General features: G+C 39.3%; 1 protein-coding gene across 1 annotated transcript in view; it reads left to right on the plus strand.

Annotated features, from left to right (window-relative positions):
• Positions 1-264: 264 nt before the first annotated feature.
• fstl5 (follistatin-like 5) overlaps positions 265-25,161 on the plus strand; it is a 62,181-nt gene continuing 37,284 nt past the window's right edge. Inside the window, exons 1-4 of the mRNA XM_085906096.1 lie at positions 265-393; positions 6,649-6,679; positions 12,356-12,604; positions 24,626-24,825. Of these exons, the coding sequence (XP_085762222.1) occupies positions 265-393; positions 6,649-6,679; positions 12,356-12,604; positions 24,626-24,825 (609 nt within the window). The remainder of the gene's footprint in view (positions 394-6,648; positions 6,680-12,355; positions 12,605-24,625; positions 24,826-25,161) is intronic.

Here is a 25,161-nt window from a genome sequence, read left to right on the forward strand (position 1 = left end):
AGTGAATTCTTTGAGTTACTCCTATGAATAAAGATGTTTGCTCTCGACTGTGGAATCTAGGCCTCATTAACTCGTAAAGGCCTCGCTGTAATTGTCTTAATCCATCGTCTCGTTGTCTTCCCCCAATCTTCATCTCCTGGTGACGCGTCTATTTTTCCTCATAATTGATCTAATCACAGAGACCATATTTGATAGCCTCGCTTTAAAAGGGTGACGTTGCTCATTATGTTTTGGGGCTTGTTTTCCCCCAACAGGACAAGACCAATGACGGCGGTCGGATGGTGGTCAGCAGCCATTTTACTGGCAGCGCTGACAGCCTTCTACGCAGATGGGATGCCTAACAATGACCAGGGGTTGCATCCCTATCGGCCTGTCTTGAGATTCCGACATAAGGTATTGTTTTACCTAGTATGGTTACCATTAGATGACTGGATCTTGTGTCTGAATGATTAGCTATGTGTCATCAATTTCTATTTTGTGGTGATAGCAATTGGTAATGTTGTTATCACACCTAATCTTAGTGCCATGGACCAGTGGATCTTAATTTGATCAAAGTTAAAATGATGTACTTAAAGTAACAAAAACATACAAGTGACGTTGCTAGCGAGATTTGAATGTAGCTTGACTTCACTTCACTCTTTACTCCCTCTCTGGCATTTCTGCTAAACGAAACACCCAAAGACCAAAACCGATCAGTTTGATGTTATATTTTTTCAAATGTACAATCAACTAAAACATGAGAGGCTTTACCCGGTGACCCAAATGGAACGCTCACGTGGGCGCACGTGGTTGTTGCCTCAGATCCCAACATCATATGTATCCCTTGAGAGCCTCTGCGCCTTCCCATGAGCCCTAATGAACGACGACGTGTGCACTGCAGATGACTTGGTCACGCCTTCCATCTCTACTAAAATCTCTGATTGGTATATTTTATTCACAACATAATACGTTATGAATTAATAGTTAAAAATAATTAGATGCATAGGACGATGGCAGAGAGTGATGATTTCCCCCAAAACCAATTGAATAATATTCTACTGTCAGTTTAACATATGTAACAAGTGTTTTCATCACTGCAAGCTCCAACTTGAAAGACAAAAGAGAAAAAAAACGATCTGCCGGCAAAACCTGAAAAATCCTTTTAAAAACAAAAAGCCTAAAGCCTACAAAAATCCCTCCAGTGCACATTACCTACACTTGTATAAATATTGTATTTCTTATTTCAAGAACTTATTCAGAACCAATAATAACATCTCAATAACGCAACTGCTTGAAGCGAAAGCTCTTTCGCAAAAGCTGCCAGATCAGAAGAACGCTCCTGTCAACCAAAGAACAACCATGAAGTATTTTGCCTTGAATTGGGAGCTTTATTCTTGCTTTGATTGTAGTTTTTTTCTCAGTATAATCACAGGGTTAATACAGGAATTTTGCCGGAGGAAATCAAAAGCAAGAGTTGACGTTAGAATAACAGAATATAAAAAATAAAAATAAAACCCACATAGTTTTGACAAACCTACTCTTTATGAGTCAGAAGATAACGGAAGAAAAACGACAAAAGATCAAATTGTTCATCCGTTTCTGCCACTTCCAACAAATCAGTAACTTTCTCAGTTACTTATTCATCGTGACAGCAGTTGAGGCAAGCATTCAAAGCCATGCTATTGTGCGTTAACGCACGAGAACAGAAAAAGAATGTTCTGCTTTTGTCTCGCTGAATAGTGGTGCCATCCGTCATCGGAAACCAAATCGATCAAAGGAATGAATGTGCGGCTCGGACAAGACTGCAGAGTCATTCGTTTTTCTGCACAGATATCAATCGGAAGCTAAAATCATGGACTTTTACTGCAAAGGGGATCAAAGGCAGCATCTCTGATGTTCAAATATTGTTGTTCCCTGAGATAAGAGTTAGTCTTTCAGCGACCGCGATTGTATCTCAAAAGACATATACCTCAAATCATGAATGGAAATGATATGAATCCATTTCAGCCACCCTTTCCATTCTAAAAAACTTCATATCATGCATTTTCTAATGAGGGGAAATATCACTATAATAGTAAGGGGCTGTGACACTGGGACTATAGTCCTCGGCGATTTCTCTCGTGTTATACAAAACAAAAACAAAAAGCACATATATAGTCAACAGAGGAATAGTTTCTGCCATTTTCCAATAAGTTGTAATTAAAAAATATAACGTGGATCTTTTATATATGGATATATAAAAGCAACAGCATAAAAAAAGTTTGTATACCTTAATTAAGCAGTGGCATCATTCATTGGATGTTACGTCAATCAAGGGAGAAAAGGTAAATATCTGACCTATTCAGCAAGATGATTAAAAAAAGCATCACAGCCATCATTAAAAATTATTGAAACCCCCAAAGCAGATATGTGCCCTTTTTATTTAAAAATAAATCCATGTGGATTTGTCCAACATTGTAGTTATGAGCCGTACACAAGCTTGTACTTGCAAAAGAAACCAGCAAAAACAGCAAATATCAGCTTTTATCTCACTTAATAGCCGTGCCGTTGCTCATTGGATACTACATCAATCAAATGTCCGTTTCAGACAGGATTGCTGTATCATTAGTTTTCTCAATAGTGACGGAAATCGGAAGGTGAATATTAGACTTTCTCTGCAAGAGCAAAAATACAAAAAAAAGCAGCAAAGAAAAAAGCAAAAGTTCAATTCAATGGAGAAAGAAATCAATAGACTGTAATCTTTGAGAGATTTTGACCTTTAACAAACAAACAAAAACCCAAACTTCAAATCAATAGAGAAATAAATCAACAGACTGAGATTTTTGAGAGATTTTGCCCTTTTCCAAACAGTTTGCCTCCCAAAATCCACATGGATTTCTCAGACCTCTTTGTGGCAGATTTTGCTTGCTAAAGATGCTTGCCACATTACTAAAAGAGCTTGTGTCTTGTTTAATAGCAGTCTCATCACTCATACTACATCAATCAAAGGAAATAGATGCAGCTTGTGTCATTCATTCGATTTCTCTGTCCCGACACATATCAGAAGGCAAATATTCAGCTTTTTTGTTTTGCAAAAGGATTAGAAACAGCGAATTTAATGGATGTGAATTTTTGGATGTTGTTACCCTTTTCCAAACAGTTTTCATTAAAAAAATACAGATAGATGTAGCTTTGTAACACCTAAAAATATTGTTCTCACTGAAGCTAGCAACAACAACAAAAATCAGTTTTTATCTCCTTTAATAGCGGTATCATCACTCACTGGATGCTTCATCAATCAAAAAGAAAAATGTGCGACTGTGACAGAGCTGCTTTGTCATTACTTTTCACTGTTCGGAAGTTTAATGTGAGACTTTCTGAAAAAGATCAAATCCACACTGCGACTGCAGACTTATAAATAGTGGAGAACTCAATGAGATTGTTATTTTTGTGAATTCCTGTCCTTTTACCAAAATGTTTCCATCAAAAAACACTACGAATCATTTTCATTCTGGTGTTTAGTTATGTTCTCATCACACCATGCGATGACGTCAACACAAACAAAATGGAGTCAAAGGGCCAGCCGCGTGCTGGCGCAAAATCCCGCAGACTGCCGGCCGTGCCGCATTGGCCGGGCTACACAGCTAATCCAGATTAAAATGGACTGAGTGGGGATGGAAGAGAAGGGATGGACTGGGGGGTTGGGGTTGGGTGTTTAGGTCCGCCAGGGAGAGGCGGAATGTGATGAAGAGGCCAAAAGGCTGAAATGGAATTAGAAATAAGCCATTTTCATACAAAAGGTACAGCTACGAAAAAAGACATTTGGTAAAAATCATTAGGTGGTCTTGTTAAAGTGCTACAAATCTTCAAAATGGATAGAATTTGTTTGTTTTGATAATTATTACAAACAAAACGTGCCAGATTGGTCAATATCCAAACACTGGGGATTTATATATATATATATATATATATATATATATATATATATATATATATATATATATATATATATATATATATATATATATATATATATATTAACAAACATATATATAAGTGTATATATATACACTTATATATATATATATATATATATGACTATATATATATATATATAGTCATATATATATATATAAGTGTTTTATATATTTTTATATATAAAAATATTTATATATAATATATATATAAAAAAACACTTCGGAATGGAATATTTATGAAAAGATAGTCAGAGATTATGAGATGATGTGGGTGGTCACCCAGGGATTTGGCTGAATGGCGCCCCCTACAGGTGGGAGGCGAGCTGCTTCACTGCCCCCCAGAAGCCCCGAGGGAAATCACTCTGTTCAAACAAAATGAGTGTGAATTGTGTGTGTGGGTATCCTATGCAAATAAGGCTTGGGCTAATGTCGCCTCCACCTGTGGAGCTTTGCTAAATGTCAGCTGCTCAACACTGCAAGCGAGGAGGCAAGAATAAGATGCAGTCACAGGTGGCCACGACTGTGCTCAGCCGCCTTAGCCCAATAAAATGAAAACAGAGAGATATTCGTTTCACCCTTCACTGCAAGTAACTGTCCAACATTTGTCATCAAAAACCTGGATTTTTTATTTACTCTAGCAAGATCATTCCCATTTAATCAACTTCTGAGACGACTACTCTACTTTTTTGTCGTGCCCGCTAAAATCTGTTTACGATTGAACATATTAATCAATGAAGTTAAATGAATAATTTAACTGTAAATGTGCCACAAACTGCTCCAGCACGCCCACCTCCCCCGTGGGGTAAAGCAGTACGGAAAATGGATGGATGCCACAAACTATGACCCCAAAGCACTGCCAAATAAATTCCAAATTGATCCTACATTGCCCTTAAAAATCGTGTCAAGCTTTAAATTAAATAAAACTATATATAAGAAAAACAATGCTTGTACAGTTGGAGTGAATCATATGGAATGCCAAATCATAATTGGGGTGAATCACATCATATCATCATTGGAGTGAATTGTATTATTAAGCGAGTCATACCGTATTGTATTTGGAGCAAATTGCCTTGTATCATAATTGAATGAATTTTACTGTATTGTAATTGAAGTAAATTGTATTGTATCTCATTGTAATTGGAGGGAATCATTTCATATGCTAATTGGAGTTAATTGTATCAAGAGAGAATTGTGTCATTCTTGGATTGAATCATGTCGAATCCGCAGTGAATTGTGTCGTAGTTGGAGTGAATCGAATTTTGAATTGTATCGTAAATGGAGCGAAAGATACATCCCATTGTAATCGGAGTGACATTTTTTGATCTCGTAATTTGACAGAATTGTTTCATCATCAAAATCAATCTTTTTTTTTTTTTCTTTAAATGAATCCCATTGTAATTTCAGCGGATCATTCAAATGTCATGAATCAAGCTGGAGTTAATGGCTTTTTGTTGAGCGTGGGCTTTGGTGTTTTCCATGGCTATTTTCAGCAAGCAGCAACTGTGGCTGTTGATTATTGACCTGTTGCATAATGCATCTTGCTCTTCATAACACCTCCCCAGCCAGCTAGCCAGCTTGGACTTTTCTGAGCAAGAACAAGTGTAGCAGAAATCAAATATTTATGGCTGCTTCTTCCACATTCACGCATCACGCTGCTGGAGATGCTGCAAACTGTCTTTTCCAGCAGCATTAAATGCACCACTCCCTTTCCCCGAGTCACTTTCCACGGACTTGTGACTGAACTATTTATTCCTTTGTGGGAAATAATCAGGTGCACTGTGACAAAAATTGCTGCCTGCGAAGTTGTTTGGAAGATCGCCTTCTCGATGTTCATGCCCCGTCTTTACTAGGAAATGGTGGCTGAACGAAGGGGGAAACAACAAGGCCGTCCGTGTTTATCGAAACATAGGATTCAAATATATGTTTGCTGTTTTCAGTGTATTTTTTTTAATAAAAAGACATGATTCAAATGACATTGAATTTAGTCTTTCTTATGTGATTAGTAACTTATTGGCTCTCTTTTTTTTTTTTTTTTTTAACAGTTTTGAATATATGTTTTGTTCCAAGTATATTTTATATTATTGTAAGCCAACATTATTGCACAGTTTGAAAAGTAATGCTGTGCTTTAATACAGGAAAATGTAAAGACTGTATGAATTTGATGATTCATTAAAACGTGTAACATTTAAGAATTAATGAAAAATTTTACCTAAAATCCTTAAAAACAGTCTTGAGAGATTAAATACAAATACATTGAAATGAAATGTAACCAAAATGTACTTAAGCATGGGTTCTATCAAGTACCACGAGAGAATCCATATTCTAGCTTTTCTTATTATTATATACATTTTAACTTCTTTTTTTTGATACTATATTTGTTCTTTACATGCTATGTGTTTATTAACTATATTATATTTGGCGATTATTCATTCGTTTGGACACAGATACGAGTCCCGATTTGTTGGTATTTCTTGCATTGTTCTCATGTCTCAATGGCTAAAATGGTCTTTTTTGGATTTACTGTTTATAGTGCCACGTTTTGCATTAGAATCAGCTTCAGATTTATAATGATATGATAACAGTGCAGCTCGTATGTTGTGTCTACTATATGTCATGTAGCATAGCAGTAGTGGTTTATTTTATTCAATGGGGAAAAATGGTGCATGTCATCTTGCATGGTTTATTTTAACTCAGATTTTTCTTCATCCTGTAGGATGGAATCACCGAGAGCGTGAAGATGAAGGGTAAGTTTTCAATTTATGATTCCCTCACTCCTTTTCTGTCCCTAGCAACAAATGTCACGTGAAGGTGCTAAAAGGCATTTAGTAATGCAATGTATAGTGTAAAAAAAAAAATATGGCTATTATGTTGTGCATCAGTAGGGACGAGTGTGTGTAATTGTAATATTGTACAATATATACATTTTTTTTTATGCAAATAAGGGACAGTACTAATTGACTGGGAAAAGACGACTTCCATCCCACAATGGTGGACAAAAGTGCAAAGTCTCACACAAAACAACAACGTAAAAAAATTCCTTCAAGGCCATTTTAGATCCTTGTTTTCATCTGAGAGTGCACACACATTATGGAAGAAAGGTGGAAGCATAAACGTGGGAAAGAAGTCTGTAGTGACAGCGGCATGAATTCCATCTATATTTTATGGATTAGCAGCACAGGCGTTAAAATTGCTAATTGATCAGGTAAAAAAAAAAAAAAAAAGATCAACCCTTCCTCACCGGTCTGCATAAAAAAAGTAATAACAAATAGTGCCAAAATGTCCTCAAATGAGCATGAGATTCTCCTTCCAAACCGGACGTGGACAAGGTCGTGGCAGTAATTGCACAGGCCGCATTAGCATAACACGCCCGGAGGGAAAGTCTCACTCCGGTCTGTTTTCAGCAACTCGTTTGCAGCCGCCACATTGACGAGAGGAAGTCATAAATAATTCAAGCTTCACCTCACGCACATTCGCCGCCTTCTGATGATTACACAAGTGAGGTCAATTGAGCCTTAATGTCTCCCTTTTACGAGCTGTGTCCGGCTCTCAACTGGGATTTCACAGCAAAATGAAGCAGTAGAGTTCACACAGACAACAACCTAAAAAAATCCTCTAATCACAGAGCAAAGACTTTGGCCAATGTCTGGATGTATAAATGCCTACTCAAAGAAATGCATTTCGCCTTTAAGTCACGTAAGAACGGATTGTGACACTAAATCATTTGATTAAGCGCAAAAATGACACAAGTGCAGTCATTATTACCTCAACACACAATGACAAATTAATAACAGAAGTAGTATTTGTATAGCTAGAAAAGAAACATTGCAAATAAAAGAAAGTTCAATCGAATGGGCTGTAACAGAAACCGTCTTGAATTGGGAATGTGTTTTGATGAAAATTGTAGGTGGCTCACAGAGCCTTTATGTGTGTGTGATAAACTACAGCAGAGGAGGCATCTCTAAAACTAAATCCTGAATTCTTCATTTAAAAAAATCTACTAAGATATCTGAAATTGAAATCATCAGAATCGTCATGGTGGAGGTGATACAGTAGAATTACAATCCCCTTCCGAGGCTTTTATGTAATCGAGCGTGTTTGTGAGCAAAATGAATGGACACCAATGATATGTTTGGTTTTTGGCATGCACCAGGACTAAAAAGCCTTGGCTGTCACACGAAAGAGCAAAAAAAGGGCAGCCTCACTCGCTAATTGGGAGTCCCCGCACCGAGAGCTCGTCACGAATTCCTGACTCATCAATTTTCAGCCAATGTTTAGCTTGGCAGACCACCCAAAAGCTGGCTCACTGTCCACCCATACATCCAACCATCTGTCCACCAACCAACCCAACATGGCCTGATGCGACGTCATTGTCTGACTGATTTAAATGATCCTGCCCCTAAATTATTCAGCCCGAAAAAAAAAAAATACATCACTCCTCTCGTTTAATACAACATCCATCCGACAAAGTGCACATCTTGTGCTTTGGAAAGATTTAATCAATACCTTTTGAGCGGTGCACTTGAAATTCGTTGTTGATTTTAAGTAGCAATTTGAAATGAAAAAGAAACACAATTACGCGTGACAAAAGCGCGGTGGCGTAATTGGAGATTGTGCTCAGCGAATCGGGAAATATTTCCCACGTGATGGCAGCGCCGGAGACAATCAATGTGACTAATATGTTGAAAGACGCATCTTACTCGCGTCGGAACGTGGCCTCGAAGGGCACATCCTCCGATGAGATCTTGTTTACACGCCTCGGCGACTCGTTGTCTCGCTTTTCATCTGTCAGCCTCCATCTCCATCGTAATTACCTTCATTTGTATGCCGAGAGAGAGTTCGTAAGTAGAGGTTGAACCATTTCAAGCAATACATTGCACAAAATATTTTCTTGAATAGGTTTGTCGTTTTTTCTGTTATTTTTTTAACATTTTTCTCTGTTTTTATTTTCTCAAATACTTTTGTATTTTTTATATTTTGCCTCATTTTCTCTTCAGTATTTTGTTATACATTTTTGTATTTTTCTTTCTATTTTATATGATCTAATAAGTTGTATTGTGTTACATTCAGTTTTGTGTGTACTATTACTTTTATATTTTCTTGTCCAATATACTTGTGTATGTTGGCGGTTAGGGCTAGGGTTAGGGTTCTTTTTTTAGTATATTGTATATATTTTTTTTATTTTTAGTGTACCAGTATTTTGTTGACCAATTGCTCTGTAGTTTTAATATATATATATATATATATATATATATATATATATATATATATATATATATATATATATATATATACACACACACACACACACACACACACACACACACATACATTTTGTCTCATATTTTTCCCACTTTAGTTTTCAACCATAATCGTGTGCATGCGAGCAGATGCATATAAAAGGTTGCATACTGTGGAAATGCGGCAAACCCCCCCCGCTTGGTCTGGGCCCCGTATTTAGCGCATCTTATGAGTACAGCCATCAGCATGGCTCCCTGTTGTTCCGTCGTCACCACGCACGATGACAACTTTAATCACCGAGACGGACTCTGGAGCAGTGATGTTTTTGTATGGAAAAAAAAATAGTACATGCCAAAGAAACTACATCCCTCTCGTTTGTTCTGTGCTGTAACTACGCTTCAAGAAAATCAAAGTAATCGTGTGTCTGTTATGTGTTTGTATTTTTCATCACATATAGTCTAATTTCCTCCGATGATAATTGACAACACAATGAGTAAATTTGTAATTTCACTCAAAGAAAGTGAATGCGTTGATAAAACACAACATCTGAAAATCTCTACATCTCTGCAAAGGCGACTGCTATTGTTTACACAACTGCTGTTCCGCAGTTAGTCACAGAAGAAATAGTGCCTCACCAATTATGTTTGTGGTTAATGTGTTCTGCGCATGTGTTTGCTCAACCTTAAATAGGTTTCATTATTTGCTATGGCTTTTATGCAACAAAGCTTATTTGCGTGATACTGCACACAATTGTGGGATAATCTCCTCAAACATTTTTTTTGGGGGAAGCACAAAGGCAATTAGTCTAATTAGAACAATGAACATTTGAAACAGATGAATACATCTCATTCATGGCCTCCAGCATGCATAAATAATTCATTTTATGTTTTGCCATGAATGGAATACCTCCCTGTAGGAACAATATGTGATGATTTTACCATATAAATCAGATGTCTATTCCAAGTAGCCATTGTTCTTTTAAGCAGACTCATTTCCCCAAATAGTGGTGCCTTAGTCACCGGGTGCATTATCCACTTATGGAATAAATACCTCCTTTGCAATCACTGTTTCTTGCAAAATGCACCCTTTCCAATTAGAGGTCATCTCCCTTGGATTCACCAGTTTTTAACATAAAAATCGGTGCCACAATTGAAATGATTGAAATTATGTTTGCCCGCATCTACCAATTAAAAAAAAAAAAAAAGTTCATTAACATTTGAGTTTGCTTGCTGTTGAAAGCCTTCATGTGAATATGAACCAAAGCATTTTCAAACCCAACAACAGAATAGCTCCAGAGTAAACGCAAACTCACTATTTTCTCACCCTGAACCCAATGGAGAGTTGCAGATTTTTCTTTTCCACCGTTAAAAATAAATAAATAAAATAATAAAACTCAGACTCAGTGAGGTAGAAGTCATCAATGTTTCAAAGCCAAGCGACTTAGTGGCGTTCTTCCGAAGGGAAGGAGAAAGCTCTTAGGCCTCAAATAGCTTCTCATAAAATCTTCACGACTTGTTTATGCCAGCAGGAGCTCAAGTGTTGTCACTGGTGCAGCAATTAGCAGAGGGAGGAACCGTGTGAAGGGGGGTGAGAAGGGAGAGCTTTTTTTCCCCCCCTCACATTTTCCATCTCGGCTTGACGTTTGTCTTTGCTGAGTCTAAAACAGCTTTCCATCATTACTTTGTCAGCAAAGTGGCACCGGACTGGTTCCGTGAGAATGTGGGAGTGAAAAATCTGCGACCGAATGAAACCTGTGCATACATTAGTCCATCTTTGCATGACAACAGGTGCGCTAAAAATACACTCGCTGTGCACTCCAGCTGAGACCTGTAAAAGTGTCATGATATTGTCCGTGTTCTTCTGCATGTCCTCATAAGGGTGTGTCGGTGAGCAAACCGATAAAAAGGGGGTTTTGTAACATCACATTTATAATGAGCCAGGTTTGACAGTCAAAATGCATCTCTGACGTTGACTCTACTGTTTGATGCTAGTACCGTTTACTGATAATAGCGTTTCAAATTACACTGGTGCGAGTAAACCTTTCAAGATTCTTTTTTGTGCTGATTCCAAATCCACCCCTCTTGTTATCTCGAGCTCATCCGGTTTTCATGATAGTTATATGAAAAATTATATATCTATAATTATGTGAATAGCACTAAACTAATACACCTTTTATTGGCGACTGTCAATCACAACTGTGCGCATTATGTTCTCAAACAAATACTCTCGTATCAAATCTCATTAGATAATATTTGGGCATTATAGAACATTATGCGTCATGGGGAAAACAAGCATCTTCTCCCTGATGTCGTCCCAACAAAAAGATGGTCGTACAAGCGTCCCGGTGACAAATGAGGGCGCCCTTCAATGACCCAGCCGATGGCACAGGACGCTCGCCCCTGCCGTGGCGCGCAAATTCATGGAATAATCATTACGCAGGAGAGCCGCCGGAAATTAATAAAGTGGCAAATTGACTGTCTCCATTCCGGTCACAGCGCGCTTGCCTCTGTGTGTGTGTGTGTGTGTGTGTGTGTGTGTGTGTGTGTGTGTGTGTGTGTGTGTGTGTGTGTGTGTGTGTGTGTGTGTGTGTGTGTAGTAGGAAGGTGTCAGATGTTCCAAATCGGTTTGTTCACGCCAACAAGCATGCCCAGCGGTTGAGGCCTGCCATTTTAGCGAGTGCTTCTATTTTTTCCATCTGAAATAATATGTTTGGTGTTGCCATTATCAAGACTAATATTAACAAAAATGTTCATGGGTTACTGTGAGCCGCTACATATTTAATTGTTCATAGATCAATAAATGACCAAACATTACTACACCACAACACCATGTCTTGTTCTCGGCTCCTTGAAATCTCAAGTTTAATTTTGTTTTGGCTCTTGATTTGGCTGAAGCCTGAGAGTCTTGACTCATTTCAAACCCCTCTAAGTCTTGGCCATGATTCGGGTTCCCAACCCTTGAAAATCTTGTACTTGGTCTCTTCTCCTTCGAGTTTTGATCTTAATCTTCGAAATCTGGTTTCAAGCCTTGTAGTTGGTCTTGGCTCCCTTAATGCTTGATATAAAATCAATTTCTTGGTTTACCAAGTATGTTATTTGTGCATTGTGTGGGTATTAGGTAGATTTACCCTTTCTGACCATCTGCAGAAGTACAGGTTTGTTTCATCCCTTTTGCGTTTCCAGGTTTGATGAACCACCACAGCGACCCGCCTCCATGCGAGCACAAGTACTGCGGCCTGGGCCGCCGCTGTTCCGTCAATCCGCAGACGGGCCGAGGGGAGTGTAACTGCTTGGAGCATTGCAAACCTCACTATAAACCCGTGTGCGGCTCAGATGGGAAACTTTACCCCAACCACTGTGAGCTGCACCGCGCGTCCTGCTCGGAACATCGCAGGATTACCATCGTTCACGGCGAAGAGTGTTTCTACAAAGGTAGGAGCTCATGTGACCTTTGGTGAAGGATATGTGGGATTTACGGGGTATTGTATGCAACGAATAGTAACCTTTACAGATGCTGATCCAACATCCTGGTTGCCTTTCCGACTGGATTATACTGGGATTTTTGCTAATACCGGCAATAGAGTGATTTGAGGTGCTTCCTGACAGTTACGTGCCTAAATGTCATGGCTCAGCTCTGAAATGCTCACCAAACATGATTTTAAAACTGAAGCTATTAACTAGTGGAACCCCACTGGAGTTGTACAATTTGGAATTTGACTCGTAAGAAGTAAAATAGCTCTAAAGTTGCACAAAACGTCAGAGTTCAAACCATTTGATGTGGACTGAGGTGATGCAATTGAGAATTTGGCTAAATAGGGAAACTTGGCAATATGCAAAGTCATACGGAAGTGCCAGCACTGGAACTGCAAGATATCGTGCAAAAACACGTCATCTAAATTCATCACCATACGTATCAACGCTTTCTTTTCAGTTTGTCTCAATTGCTTTGTTAAATTATAATCTATTTGATAAAAAGCTGTAGCTTGACCTCAGAACTTGACGAGAAGTTGACTTTTCAATGTAGAACACAAACATTACAGACAAAGAGCAATAGAACTGATCAACAGCCAAACTTCAGCCGCTCCGCTCATCGCTTTGGCAACCTCCCAAACGTCATCACTGGCTTCTCGTCTAATCTTTGGTACTGTTGGAAGTAGGTTCCAATTCTGGCATGCAGATAGAGAAAAGTGCCGACTCTGGGCCTTTCTGACTTATGGACTGGATAAAACGGCAACGCTCCAGTAAAGTTGATGATGTGATTTCACACGCCGGTCAAAGACATTTTTATGGAGCTTGCTGAAACAACATATTACGAGGTGACGCTTAACTGCAGTTAAAGTAGGAAGAGACGGGATGATGCACTTGGAACGTTAGATTAGCACAACACAAAGTGTCTCGATATGAGCCAACGCTGCTCATGGAACGGTACGGCTGACAATCAATCCAAAAGTGAGGCCATACTCAGACAAAAACCTACCAGTCTGACTTTGCACAGTGATAAAAGTTTCATGCATAATAGCGTTAAGTCATCAAACTTCATCTCATCTGGTCGACGTCGCGACGCATCTTTGACAGTCCGTCAAAAGACGTGAAAATGATCTGTGGTGCACAAAAGACCAGGCTGTATTATCTGTTTTAAAATCACCTAGCGGTCTCATATTACAAGTCATAGTTGGGCAGTTAATTCCTCGAAGCTGCCATGTGGAAAAACTCAAACGGTTTCCCAAGGGCCACATCAACACGCTAACTCAATTGTATTCAACATTAATTTCTTGTTGCTGCTCTTCTTCAATTGCACTGATGACAAATACAATTGCAAATGAAGGCAGCGCATATTTCACACTTTAGTTTGACTCCCCAAAGGATGCAGAGACTATGGATAGGCTGAAAGTTTCCCTTGGGCACTACTTTGCCCCTGTGTGCTGTAAATTTGAACGTTCATCCGTGAGGTCGGCGGGTCAGGGGAAAAAAATAAAAAGGAAAAACAACAACCTCTGGTGCTCATATGAGAACCACACCAAAATGTTTATCTGCACCCCTGAAAATAGCAGATTTTGGTTTTGAGATTTTCTTTATGGCTGCACTCATGATAGAAAGTACACCAAACTTCATGTTGCTAAATTGTGTTTGACTGGAGCACTTTCACTCAAAGTTTTCCATCCCTGCAGCGTAAAAATCTTCTCCCCAATCCAAAATGTCCACAGGCACCTCGGAGAAAACATGGTTTTGATATCCGTACGTGCTTGTGCTCCCAATGCCTCAAACTGAATCCCTTTTACAAAAATATGATAGTGACCAGATGAATAAATCATCATGTTTTAATCCACAATGAGGCAGATGTGCTTTGCGTGTATAACAGATAACTCGCAGCAAGCAGCGTGTAGTGGCAAAGATAGAATGCCCAAAACAACATATTATGCATATCGCAAGACATTTGCGCCGTTTGTACGGAATTTACATATCCGCAGTCCTCCTCTGGTACTTTACATGGCCTGTAATCTGAAAGGCATGCATAAATACATAAAGCGAGCTATTAACATACTATATGAGAGTGGAATTACAGATGGAATATTATGTTGAAAGGATGGAAGTGTTTAGTAGCGGCACAGTCACACAAGACTTTGTTTGCTGTCTTGACGGAAGGCTCGAGTTAGTTGAAGGGTAGGATGTCACCAGATCATGTCAGTCCATTGTGCTGTGATATTTATTTGATGCGAGTTCTGGGGAATATTAAATTGCCAAAAGGGGAGGGGCGGGGCTGAACAGTTGATTTTAGGTGAGGTGTATTTTGTTCATTTGGTTGATTAACGTCTGCTGTATTATTTCATTGTTTATGCCAAATGGGTTTAAAACAGAAGAAATGGTGGAGGGTAAAACAGTTCATTTGAGGAGAGTTGGATATTCGTTCAAACATCAAATTGTTCATTTGAACATTTTTTATTTTGGAGAGAGAAAATGTATTTATTTGAGGAGTTAGTTCTTGTGATATGATGTCAATACAACTATAAGTTACATTGGTTGATACAAATTGTCTGCTTTTATTTTGGAGAGAAAAAACAAACGTTTATTTGAGGGGAGTCTTCTTTTTTTTTTTTTCTTTTTTTTTTGATGCACCCAGTGATTGTCAATATGTTTACCGGATTTATGCAAATATTAGTTTGGAGTGTGTGGGCATCAGTTAGGTGGGAGGCTTTTTTACTATTCCTTTTCAGCAAAACTGAAGTTTAAAACAAAAGAAGGGTGAGGTGAGCATTTAATCAAACACACAATTATGTTTCGTTTAATTCACACAGTGATTGAGGCATGATGCGAGGATAACGTGATACCTTGAGGTGTGTATTTACTCAGCAGAAAAGGCGTCTATTAGACGGCAATGTCGTAATCAGCAATATTTTCCCTCAGTGATATTTGTCACTAATCAAGTTTTATTAGGTGAAACTACAGTTTAAGGGTGGAGATGACAAGGGTTTATTTGAGGTGTGGCATCTTATTAGCTCTCGTGGATGGGAATGGTCTTTTCTCTCGTAGATTGTAGGTGTGTGTGTACGAATGGGAACATGTCTGAATGCTGCATGTTTGCATCAAACGATGCACATGCCGTACAACCACAACAAAAGTGACAAAGAGCAGTAATTAGGATCTTTCCAGAAACGTGTTGCTTCAAACACCCCTGGCAGCACCACCAAGAACATCAACAACAAGAAGCAGAGGCCCCTGGAGAGCCTCTGCTATAACGAGGCGTCTGTCTGTCTGTCCCAGTGGAGACAGAGAGATGACTTGCTCTCCTTTAATGACTTGTTGGCACTCTGTAGTTAATTATGAGGTCATCCTGCAGGCGTTGTCTAATGTGAGACAATGATTTCACATTGTACTGTACATATTTGTATTTCTTTATTATCCAAAACTTAAGTGTAATGAAAAATTGAAAAATAAGGTAGATGTTTATAAAACAATAATATAATGGAAAATCAAAACAGGGCGGCACGGTGGCGCACTGGTTTACCAATAAAATGTCGATTATTACAAGAAACGAAACGTGTGTACGGGTTAAAAATCCTCTATCTATTTTGAATCTGGAACAAAATCTCAACAGCACACTGACCAACACAAAGCCAAACTATTGTGAGAATAATAATACAATTTAGCCCCATCACTCACTCCTCACTGTACGTCCATACTTTGCTCTTCTCTTTTTTTTTTTTCAATGAATATTTCATGCATAGATTCGACACGCCTTTGATATGCACATGCTGGCAAAAGAAAACGTGCATACTGTAGCATTCGAAATCATTTACACTATACATCTCAATCTGACAAGCCTGTAATCTTATTTTCTTGCAGGCTGATAGAGGTTAGACGATGACTGTGTGCATGTGCGCACATGATCAATAGGCTTATTTATAGTGCCGGCCTTGAGACCTCGCTGTATCGATTTGCATGTTCATTACGGGGAGCGGAATGAGCCCATTATTCCTCCCGCCGAGCCCCAACAATCATATGACAAATTGGGCGATTTAGCGTCGCGGATTATTGTTCCCTCCCCAAAGCACCAAATGAGACATTTATGACATCCATGCGCTCACATTCATAGAAGGAAACGTCTGTGTAGCATTTGGATGTGCGTAGGATTTTCATTTTACTGCTTAGGCAATGTTTTGAATCATATTTTTAACAGTATTATCTCTGTCATACAAGTGTCAAAATGTAAAGTGTCTTGAAGAGTCTGCAATGGTAAAATTGCCAGCAACATTTGAATGCCGTTTCCCTTCATTAAGCTCTACCCTACTTGAGTATCTGACTAAAGACACGCACCCTCACAATCATGATTTTCACGAGTGTGATTCTTAAACATGGCCATGCATCATAGCATGTTGAAAGTACATAGTCATGTTAGTCAGAAAAAAAACATGTCCAGCTTTAAGAAAATAGCAGTGCTAGCTGAGCTAACATTAGCAGTGTAAACAAGCTGATGTTAGCCACGGCTGCTATGACTACAATTGAGATGTTAAATATCATTTCTCTTTGATGGCATATGAAGAGCAATTTCATCTCAGCGCCAAATTCTGATTGAATTACTTGAAAAAAAATAAAGAAATAATCATAACTTTTACTCTTGGTTCTCACTGAAATGAACTCGTCCTTCTATAGAGAGCTTCCAACTCTTGTTTTGTGTGACTTTAGAGACTTAGTTTCTTGAAGTGAAGCACTGGGCCTTGTTTTGGTGTCACTGTGATAAAGCCAAACAAAGAGTAGTATTTAATATTTGTGTATGTATTCATTATGCTAGTGATTTACAAAATGGAGCTGCATTTACCTCTGCCCATGTAATTTGTGTGAAATGACTATTCCAATATTTGTTCACCCATTTGTGTTTTCTTGTATCTGAGCTATTTGTTGGCATTTGTTTTGACGTAAACTGTTTTAAAAACACTTTCGTGTACCACTGCTGGACTCTTTGCTACCACACACTTGAGGAGGAGGAAGAGAGCTTTGACTGGGTCATCGTACCGTGGGCGTCTTCTCATATCAAAGCTATGAATAGTTCACTCCACGCCGTCCCCATCGCAACCTTTCCTGTAGAACCTTCCTCCCGTGTAATTAGACTGCACTCTACAATCCAAATGTGACCTTACCTATACCTCTCATAAAATCATCATTAGGAGATATTAAAAGTACCCTTCATATCAAAGCGTGAGTTCAAATTTCCATGGAGACCGTGTCGAAAGTGCAAGTCACTAACAGAGATACAATAGGCGTTGATTTATGAAGGCTTGAATGTTAAAATATGAATTAATTTAATTTAAAATGTGAACAAATCCATCAAATGATTATCAAGGACTACATTGTGAAATAGAATATTTAGTCATTTCATGATCATTTGATACATGACTATCATGCATTGTGTATGTTTCAAAGAGGCTTAATGTATAAGCGAAAGATGGATCCAAAGATGGTGTATGGATAGATAGATAGATGGATCGCTAGATAGCTGGCTAGACGTATCCAGGTCAACTGGACCATCAAATATTGGAGTCCAGGAGGTGCATTCGTTGGTCTTGCCGGATGAATGGTCGGAAATCGAAATGTTTGCTGATGTATGGAGTCATCTGCCGTATTGGCAGCCAGTTCCACCACGTCCCCCGCCCACTTGGCAAGCGGGAGGACGACAAAGTAATTTATCTACGTGCTGCATTCCAGGAAGGCAGGATGTGGAGTCCCTCAGGACGTGGATTTGGAACGAACACCCCATAAAATGACTGCAATGATCCACAATTTCAGATACATTTACTTCCATTATAGTATGTTATATTCAAACAAAATGGGGGGGGGGGGGTACACGTATATTTGTACATAGCATGTTTCAACAACTGAAATGTACTGAAATGACTGGTAGGTATTTGTAATTAAGCTCACTGTGATGAATATTTGGCTCAAATGCAGCCATAGCAAACTCCACGCAGACATTGGACTTTCTAGTTTGACGATTTTGTTTTTATGTATTTGTTTAGCCTTTATTTACGTAGGTATGGCCATTTAAAACTCATTGTAGTATTCTGTATAAATGAAGTTGAAATGAGTTGACTGGATTTTACTTTGGCTTCCTTCCACATTCCAAACACTTGCATGTTAGTTTCAGTGAAAACTGAATCTTCTGTTGTTTATACGTGCCAATGAGCAGTCCACCTGAGGAGCTGCATGCTTTTCTGGCTGTGTAATTTACATGACAACTTTGTTTTTATTCACCCAAAAGTAATATCCATGAGAGTTATATACTCAGATGGCTTACGTTGTAGCACTGCCGAACAAGTGGCGGGGGTTCAACGTCTACTCTGACAGAATCTCCAATAAGACCGCAAAAAGTCACAGGATTCTCCAGGCGCTAGTATTCACTCTCTTTGAGGAAGTGTGGTAACCCCACTCACAAAGCCGCCTCGGCAGAGGTGATAAAATATAAAAGGCAAGGCTGCTGAGACGGCGACCCTTCCCGTTAGCGTCACCTTTTTGTCAAGTCGACGGCTTTAGGAGGCGATCGATGAAGGCTGAAGAGGATGCCACATGCGGCGCAATAGATCTATGGGATTACATCACTTAAGTTCGGATGGATGGTGATGATGAGAGTTTGTGTGTGTGTGTGTTTGCGTGTGTTCACCTCTCTCTCAGAGAGGATTACCAGTCAACCTCAAGAGGCGTCTTGATAATCATTGTGTTTGCCAGTTTCCCTGCAACAGTGATCCACTTTTTGTGCGCCAGAAACCAATCGGGAGACTTTCATTTTGTGTTCAAATGATCATGAAAAATATCATAACCGGTCTTGATTAAGCCTATGGTGATAACAAAATTGGTAAAGTTGAAAAAGCCAACAGAGCTTACAGCATCACTCAAGCCCATTTTGAATTTTCTTTTTTTTCTTTAATGAAACTCTACTTTCTAAGTTCTTAGATGCACTTGAACAAAATACTGGTTAAATTACATAGCATTCATGGAAGTCCCTTGCTTGTCCAGCATAGGGGTGAACTTTATTAAGCCTTTAAATCAAACAGCGACCATGCGACAGCTCATCCCAGGAATGATTCCTCCATTGCAGAGAAGCTAGCATTTAGTTATTTGTGGCGCGGGCAACACAAACCTGAGTGCTATGCCGGTGTTTTTGTTTCAGTTGTTTTGGTTTCCTTCAAGTACCAATAAAGGTTATTTATAGTAATCGACACACGGCTACTTTGATGGTGTCTGAGCTGCTTTACGAGGCCGTGCAGTAAAATCCGCAGTGATAGATGCTTCTTAGGTGTTTATGGAAGTGAACACAATTGATTGAAGGGGGTGAGATTAAGTACAGTCGTTAACAAGTCAACTTGACACACTTTTGCTCACGACTAATGCTACTGACCGAGTAACGCTCTGCATTTACTAAAGTCAGCAGAGGATGCAATCAATCAATGCCTGGCTAGTTGAATGCCTAAATGGGCTGAAGTAAAATCCAAAATAGAATTTTGTTACGCAAAAGTGAATGAAGTAAGGGCCTGGTAAAGGGGTTGATGACCTAAATGGCATCTCGGAGGAACCCAGAACGAATGACGACATGCTATTGTGATGCTCAAAGTGTGTACAGGGGCGCCCACCAATGTTATGTAAAACAATCACTGCCCAGTTTGGTTCGAGTTAACCTTCGGTTGCAGTTAATGTTGAAGATCAGTACATTTAATCTTTACAAACTCCCAACTTATTAGCGGCTTGCAATTGTGACTTGAACACGTGTTAGCGCTTTCAAAACGTGTATATATTTTTTAAAACTAAATGAATTGATTACAACATAAGACAAAGGCGAAGACATTCAAACATTTCCCATCCACAAAATGAAATTCATGAAAACAAATAATAATAATCGATCGACGAGTTAAACTAACAAAAAGGACCAAGTATTGTAAAACAGCAACATATTCTGCTTGCAATTCATTTCTTTATTTGGGTAAATGTTAAGGGACAATGAAGAACGTTTTTCATTCATTATATTAACCAATCGGACATTCATTCAGATATCAGAATTTTATTCTGCCATATATCGTAATCAGCATCGCTATAAAAATATTCTGATTTGTCAGGCTCTAGCCTTAAAGAGATAAGACACTGGTGCTCTTGAAGTGAACTGTGAATGTGTGGCGTCATACGTTAGTTTACTGCCGAGCTCGGGTGTCGCGGCCCTCGCTCGCCCTTCAAGATTGCCATCAGTGACCTGCGCTTGAGGCCAGCTCGCTTGTCACCATGCTGATGGATGGTGGGAGCGGCTACGACCGCGGCCAAGGCCACGGGCGGATGTGCTGTTCGCGACTCACATTTCGTTCTCGGCTGTTGAGCCACAGATTTTCTTTTTGTGAGTGAGATAGAAGAACAAGTGTGATTTTGATTGTAGAGGGCTTTTCGGTTATGACCTTGTGCAACATTGTTGGTCATGATGCTTTGTGTGAGTTATCACAAAAAAGACATGGACTGCCTTGTCATTGTCACGTTGCATATCACGTAGAAGAAAATACTTTTCAAAAAAATTTCAAGGCAAGTTTATTCAAAAATGTATTAAATTATAATATATTATATATATATTACATCCAAAATGTATTATATGTACCAATACATACATAAATATCCACTGCATATATCTATCATAAAATGTAATATATTTTTGGGGGGACTCAACAAGATTTTGCAAAAATAAAGTTGGTTTTCCTTGAGAAAATAAGATAAAACAAAGCCACAAAATAAACTTTTTGGCCAGAAATTTTTTTTTGTCTTACAAGAATAAAGTTAATAAAAAAAAAAAAAATTAAGAAAAGAAAAAAACAATTAACGCCTACTTATTTTGTGGTTATGCGATAAACAATGAGATGAGGAGACAAAGGCAAGTTGTGTCTATTCTCCACACAAAACAGAGTCTTTCTAAAACAAGCCTGTTCTCCTTCATCCTTTTTAGATTGATCATCCCTTTGAACCCACTCACAGGTGTTAAGGTCTCTGACTTGGGGTCACCACAGTACTTTAACCAAAAAGTGGTTGGACCGTAACATGAAAAAAAAAAAATGTACTTTAATTTTAGGTTTTAGAAAAGTTTAAATTTTCTGACTTTTTTGATGTTGGTTTCCATGGCAACACCTTTTGTACGGTTAAAAAGACGAAACAAGAGGCTTTGTCACGCGTGACTGTATTTACAATCACATAAAATAAGGTTACATGTGTGAATAAATGTGCTATTACACTAAAGAACACCGCTGGGAGTCGTAGAGCAGACGCGTCTTCACAACCTTCACCTGCCTTTGTTTGGGTGGATCATGCATATTAGCCACTTCCAGCTATCTCATTTTGGTTTGGCACTTAGAATAAAAAGCCATTCATCTTTTTGATCCAGCCGCTTTTTGACAAAACAGAAAATATATCGCTTGGTCTCATTTCAAGTGCCTGTGAACCAACTTTAATAAAGACATCACTTAAGCTGCATTACAGCTGCAGTCCTACAAGACCCAAGTCAGGAAACATTTGTCATTTTTAAGAAAGCAAATATTTGCTGAACAAAATAGCTTTTTTTTCCTTCTCCCCGTGTCCGCGTGGGTTTTCTCCGGGCATTCCGGTTTCCTCCCACATCCCAAAAACATGCTTGGTAGGCCGATTGAAGACTCTAGGAATGAGTGCGAGTGCGGATTGTTGTTCGTCTCTGTGTGCCCTGTGATGGGCTGGCAACCGGTTCAGGGTGTCCCCCGCCTACTGCCTGATGACGGCTGGGATAGGCCCCAGCACGCCCGTGACCCCCGTGGGGATAAAGCGGTTCGGAAAATGGATGGATGGATGGATGTTTTATAGCCAATTACTGCGCATCGTTGCCTTTTTGATTCCACTGCTGTTTGTGTTCACCATAGATGGCCAAAATGGCCGCCATATGTGGCTTTTGCATTGCATTGTAGGATGTGGTGAATATTTACGGGAAATTGCTCATCAGAAATTTTGTTTGTAAATTCAACCGTTTGTCAACGCAGCTGTCCATCGGCTGAGTTTCCGCTGTAGACTTTGCGGAATACTGTTAGCATGCAAACAATTGTGTCAATCTCACGCATTTGTCTATTTCTCCATTTGCATTAAGAGAAAGAAACGTTTGGGATAGTGGCTAGTACTGTACCTCTGAGCCTGGGCGTGTGGTCGCGTGTGTGCTGCAACGTGACGGCCGTGACCTTCACGTTCCCGAGGGTCCGCCGACAGCCATTTATCTTTTATTCATTGTGCCATTTGCGAAGCGGGCGGCTTGTCTGATGCTGATGCTTGTCAAGAGATGTCACAACAGTCCTGTCATAGGCGAGCCATCACCACACACTTTTTACTCCTTTCACGACGCAAAGACTTATGTCCAGTCAGAAACACAGCGTGACGGCGTTCCGTACTATTCTCATTACAAAAGAACATTACACAGGAGAAAACTCAACATGTGACTTGAAACATTGAACGTCTTCTTGAGCACTTGTGGGTTAGATCTCTTCTCTCTTAGTTTCTTCTTAATCTTATTAAAACTAAAGCAGCCGGGGCGATCCTCTTCTTGCTTGGCATTTGTGCCACATTATTCATAGTTCAATTAAAAAATATATACTTATGGTGCTTCAATCCATTGTTTTTCCAATAATGCCTTGGGTGGTTGTTTTCAGTTGCAGCGAGTTGCTACTTTATATACAGTAGTGTGAAAACTTAACAATATAACTTATAATAACTTAAATATTTCCTATCATTAAACAAATGTAATTATTAATCAAAGACAGCACAAGAAAAGAGATTGCAGTTTTTCAACAAAGGTTTTTTCATTATTAGGAGAGAGAGAAAAAATATTCAAACCTCCATGGCCCTGTGTGACCAAGGGATTGCCTCTAAACCTAATTGGTTGGTTCACTCTCAGTAGCAAGTGAAAAGTGAAATCAAGCTTTTTCTATAAGCGGCAATGAGTCTTGCACATCTCTGTGGAGAACTTTTGTCCAGCTCTTCCTTACAGAATTGCTTTTATTCCGCATCATCGCATCGATAACATGGGTTTCTAGTAAGAATGGCCCTCAATAGTTTCTTTAAATCAAATCAGAATATAAAACTGCATTCTATATTTACTTGGGTTATCTTTGTTACGACTTTTTTTTCCTCTTTACATTACTATCTTTTTTCTTTGAAATTACAACATGTTTACTGTCCTTATTAAAAGGATCTCATTCAAGCTACTCAATATTTCAAATGCGGTTTACTTGCTCTTACAACTTTTATCTCACGACGCCACGGAAATTCAGAGTAAAAATAAAAGGTTGGCAGGAAAAAAAAGCTCTCTGAGTACATGTTCATAAAAAATCTCCCTAATGTTGGATTGAGGTGGTGACAGCAGCAGCAGATGTCGCGGAAGATCTGACAATGACTTTCCTTCGAGTTTGACTCACGACCTCCTTGTGGCCTCTTCGCGCCACTGATGTTAGAGCCTGTGATGGTGGCTTGTAAAAGTCAACACCTGATTTCTGATCCTGTCGCACGTCGACTATGGCGCCTCTGCCTCGACTTGCTACAAGGGATGTTGGCTTGTCACTAAAGCGAAGGCAATCAAAGTGTGTCACCGATTTGGCCAGTTTTTAAACAATATTCACAAAACTCATCAAGGACCCGATCAAAAATTAAACAGGCAGTCGGCCATTTTTAAATGCCGTAGAACTCTATGTTCGCATACTAGCTGCTAACTAGTTAGCTTTGACCTTTGACAAGACAGAGTGAAGCTGTCTCGCGCTATCTGTGCAGTTTTAAATTGCGTTTGTAGTCGAGATAATTTACGGTAATATGACTTGTGTCCTCCTGAACGATAAAGAGTGTTTCATTGTTTTTAACCTACTCATATTAAACTTAGTGAGTGGACTGCTTCACCTTTTAGTCCTCAATTAAACGCCACTTGTTTTTTCCTCTTTCTAGGTGACAGCTGCAGACTGAGTGACTACCGCCGTCTCAAGGCCAAGGTCTTGGACGTGTACGACAAAAGACACGCCACGACAAAGGTGGCGAGTGGGAGCCGCAAGGACAACATGGCCGCCAGGAAGGAGCTGGTTGACGCAATGTTCAGAGGTTTCGACGCAGACAGAAATGGGCAAATCTCAGCAAGCGAACTTTCACAGGTAAATGGAGAGCAGTCCGTTCATTTTCAGTTGAAGATAACCACAGATTTTTTTTTACCCAAACTCCTCATCTAGAATTTAGCCAATCACCAAATTTGAATTTGACATTGTTTGCCCAAGTCATAATTGAGTACTTTTAGAAAACAAGAAACATACAGTGAATTCAACTAACATGAGTCCAGTTGCCTTGATTCAACCTTTGTAAATTCCATCCATCCATTTTCTGTACTGCTTTGTCCTCACGGGGGTCGCGGGCGTGCTGGAGCTTATCCCAGCTGTCATCGGGCAGCAGGCGGGGGACACCCTGAACCGGTTGCCAGCCAATTGCAGGGCACA

The sequence above is a fragment of the Syngnathus leptorhynchus genome, chromosome 2 (genome assembly GCF_054491065.1).
Source record: "Syngnathus leptorhynchus isolate UIUO chromosome 2, UIUO_Slep, whole genome shotgun sequence".
In the NCBI taxonomy this organism is placed as follows: domain Eukaryota; kingdom Metazoa; phylum Chordata; class Actinopteri; order Syngnathiformes; family Syngnathidae; genus Syngnathus; species Syngnathus leptorhynchus.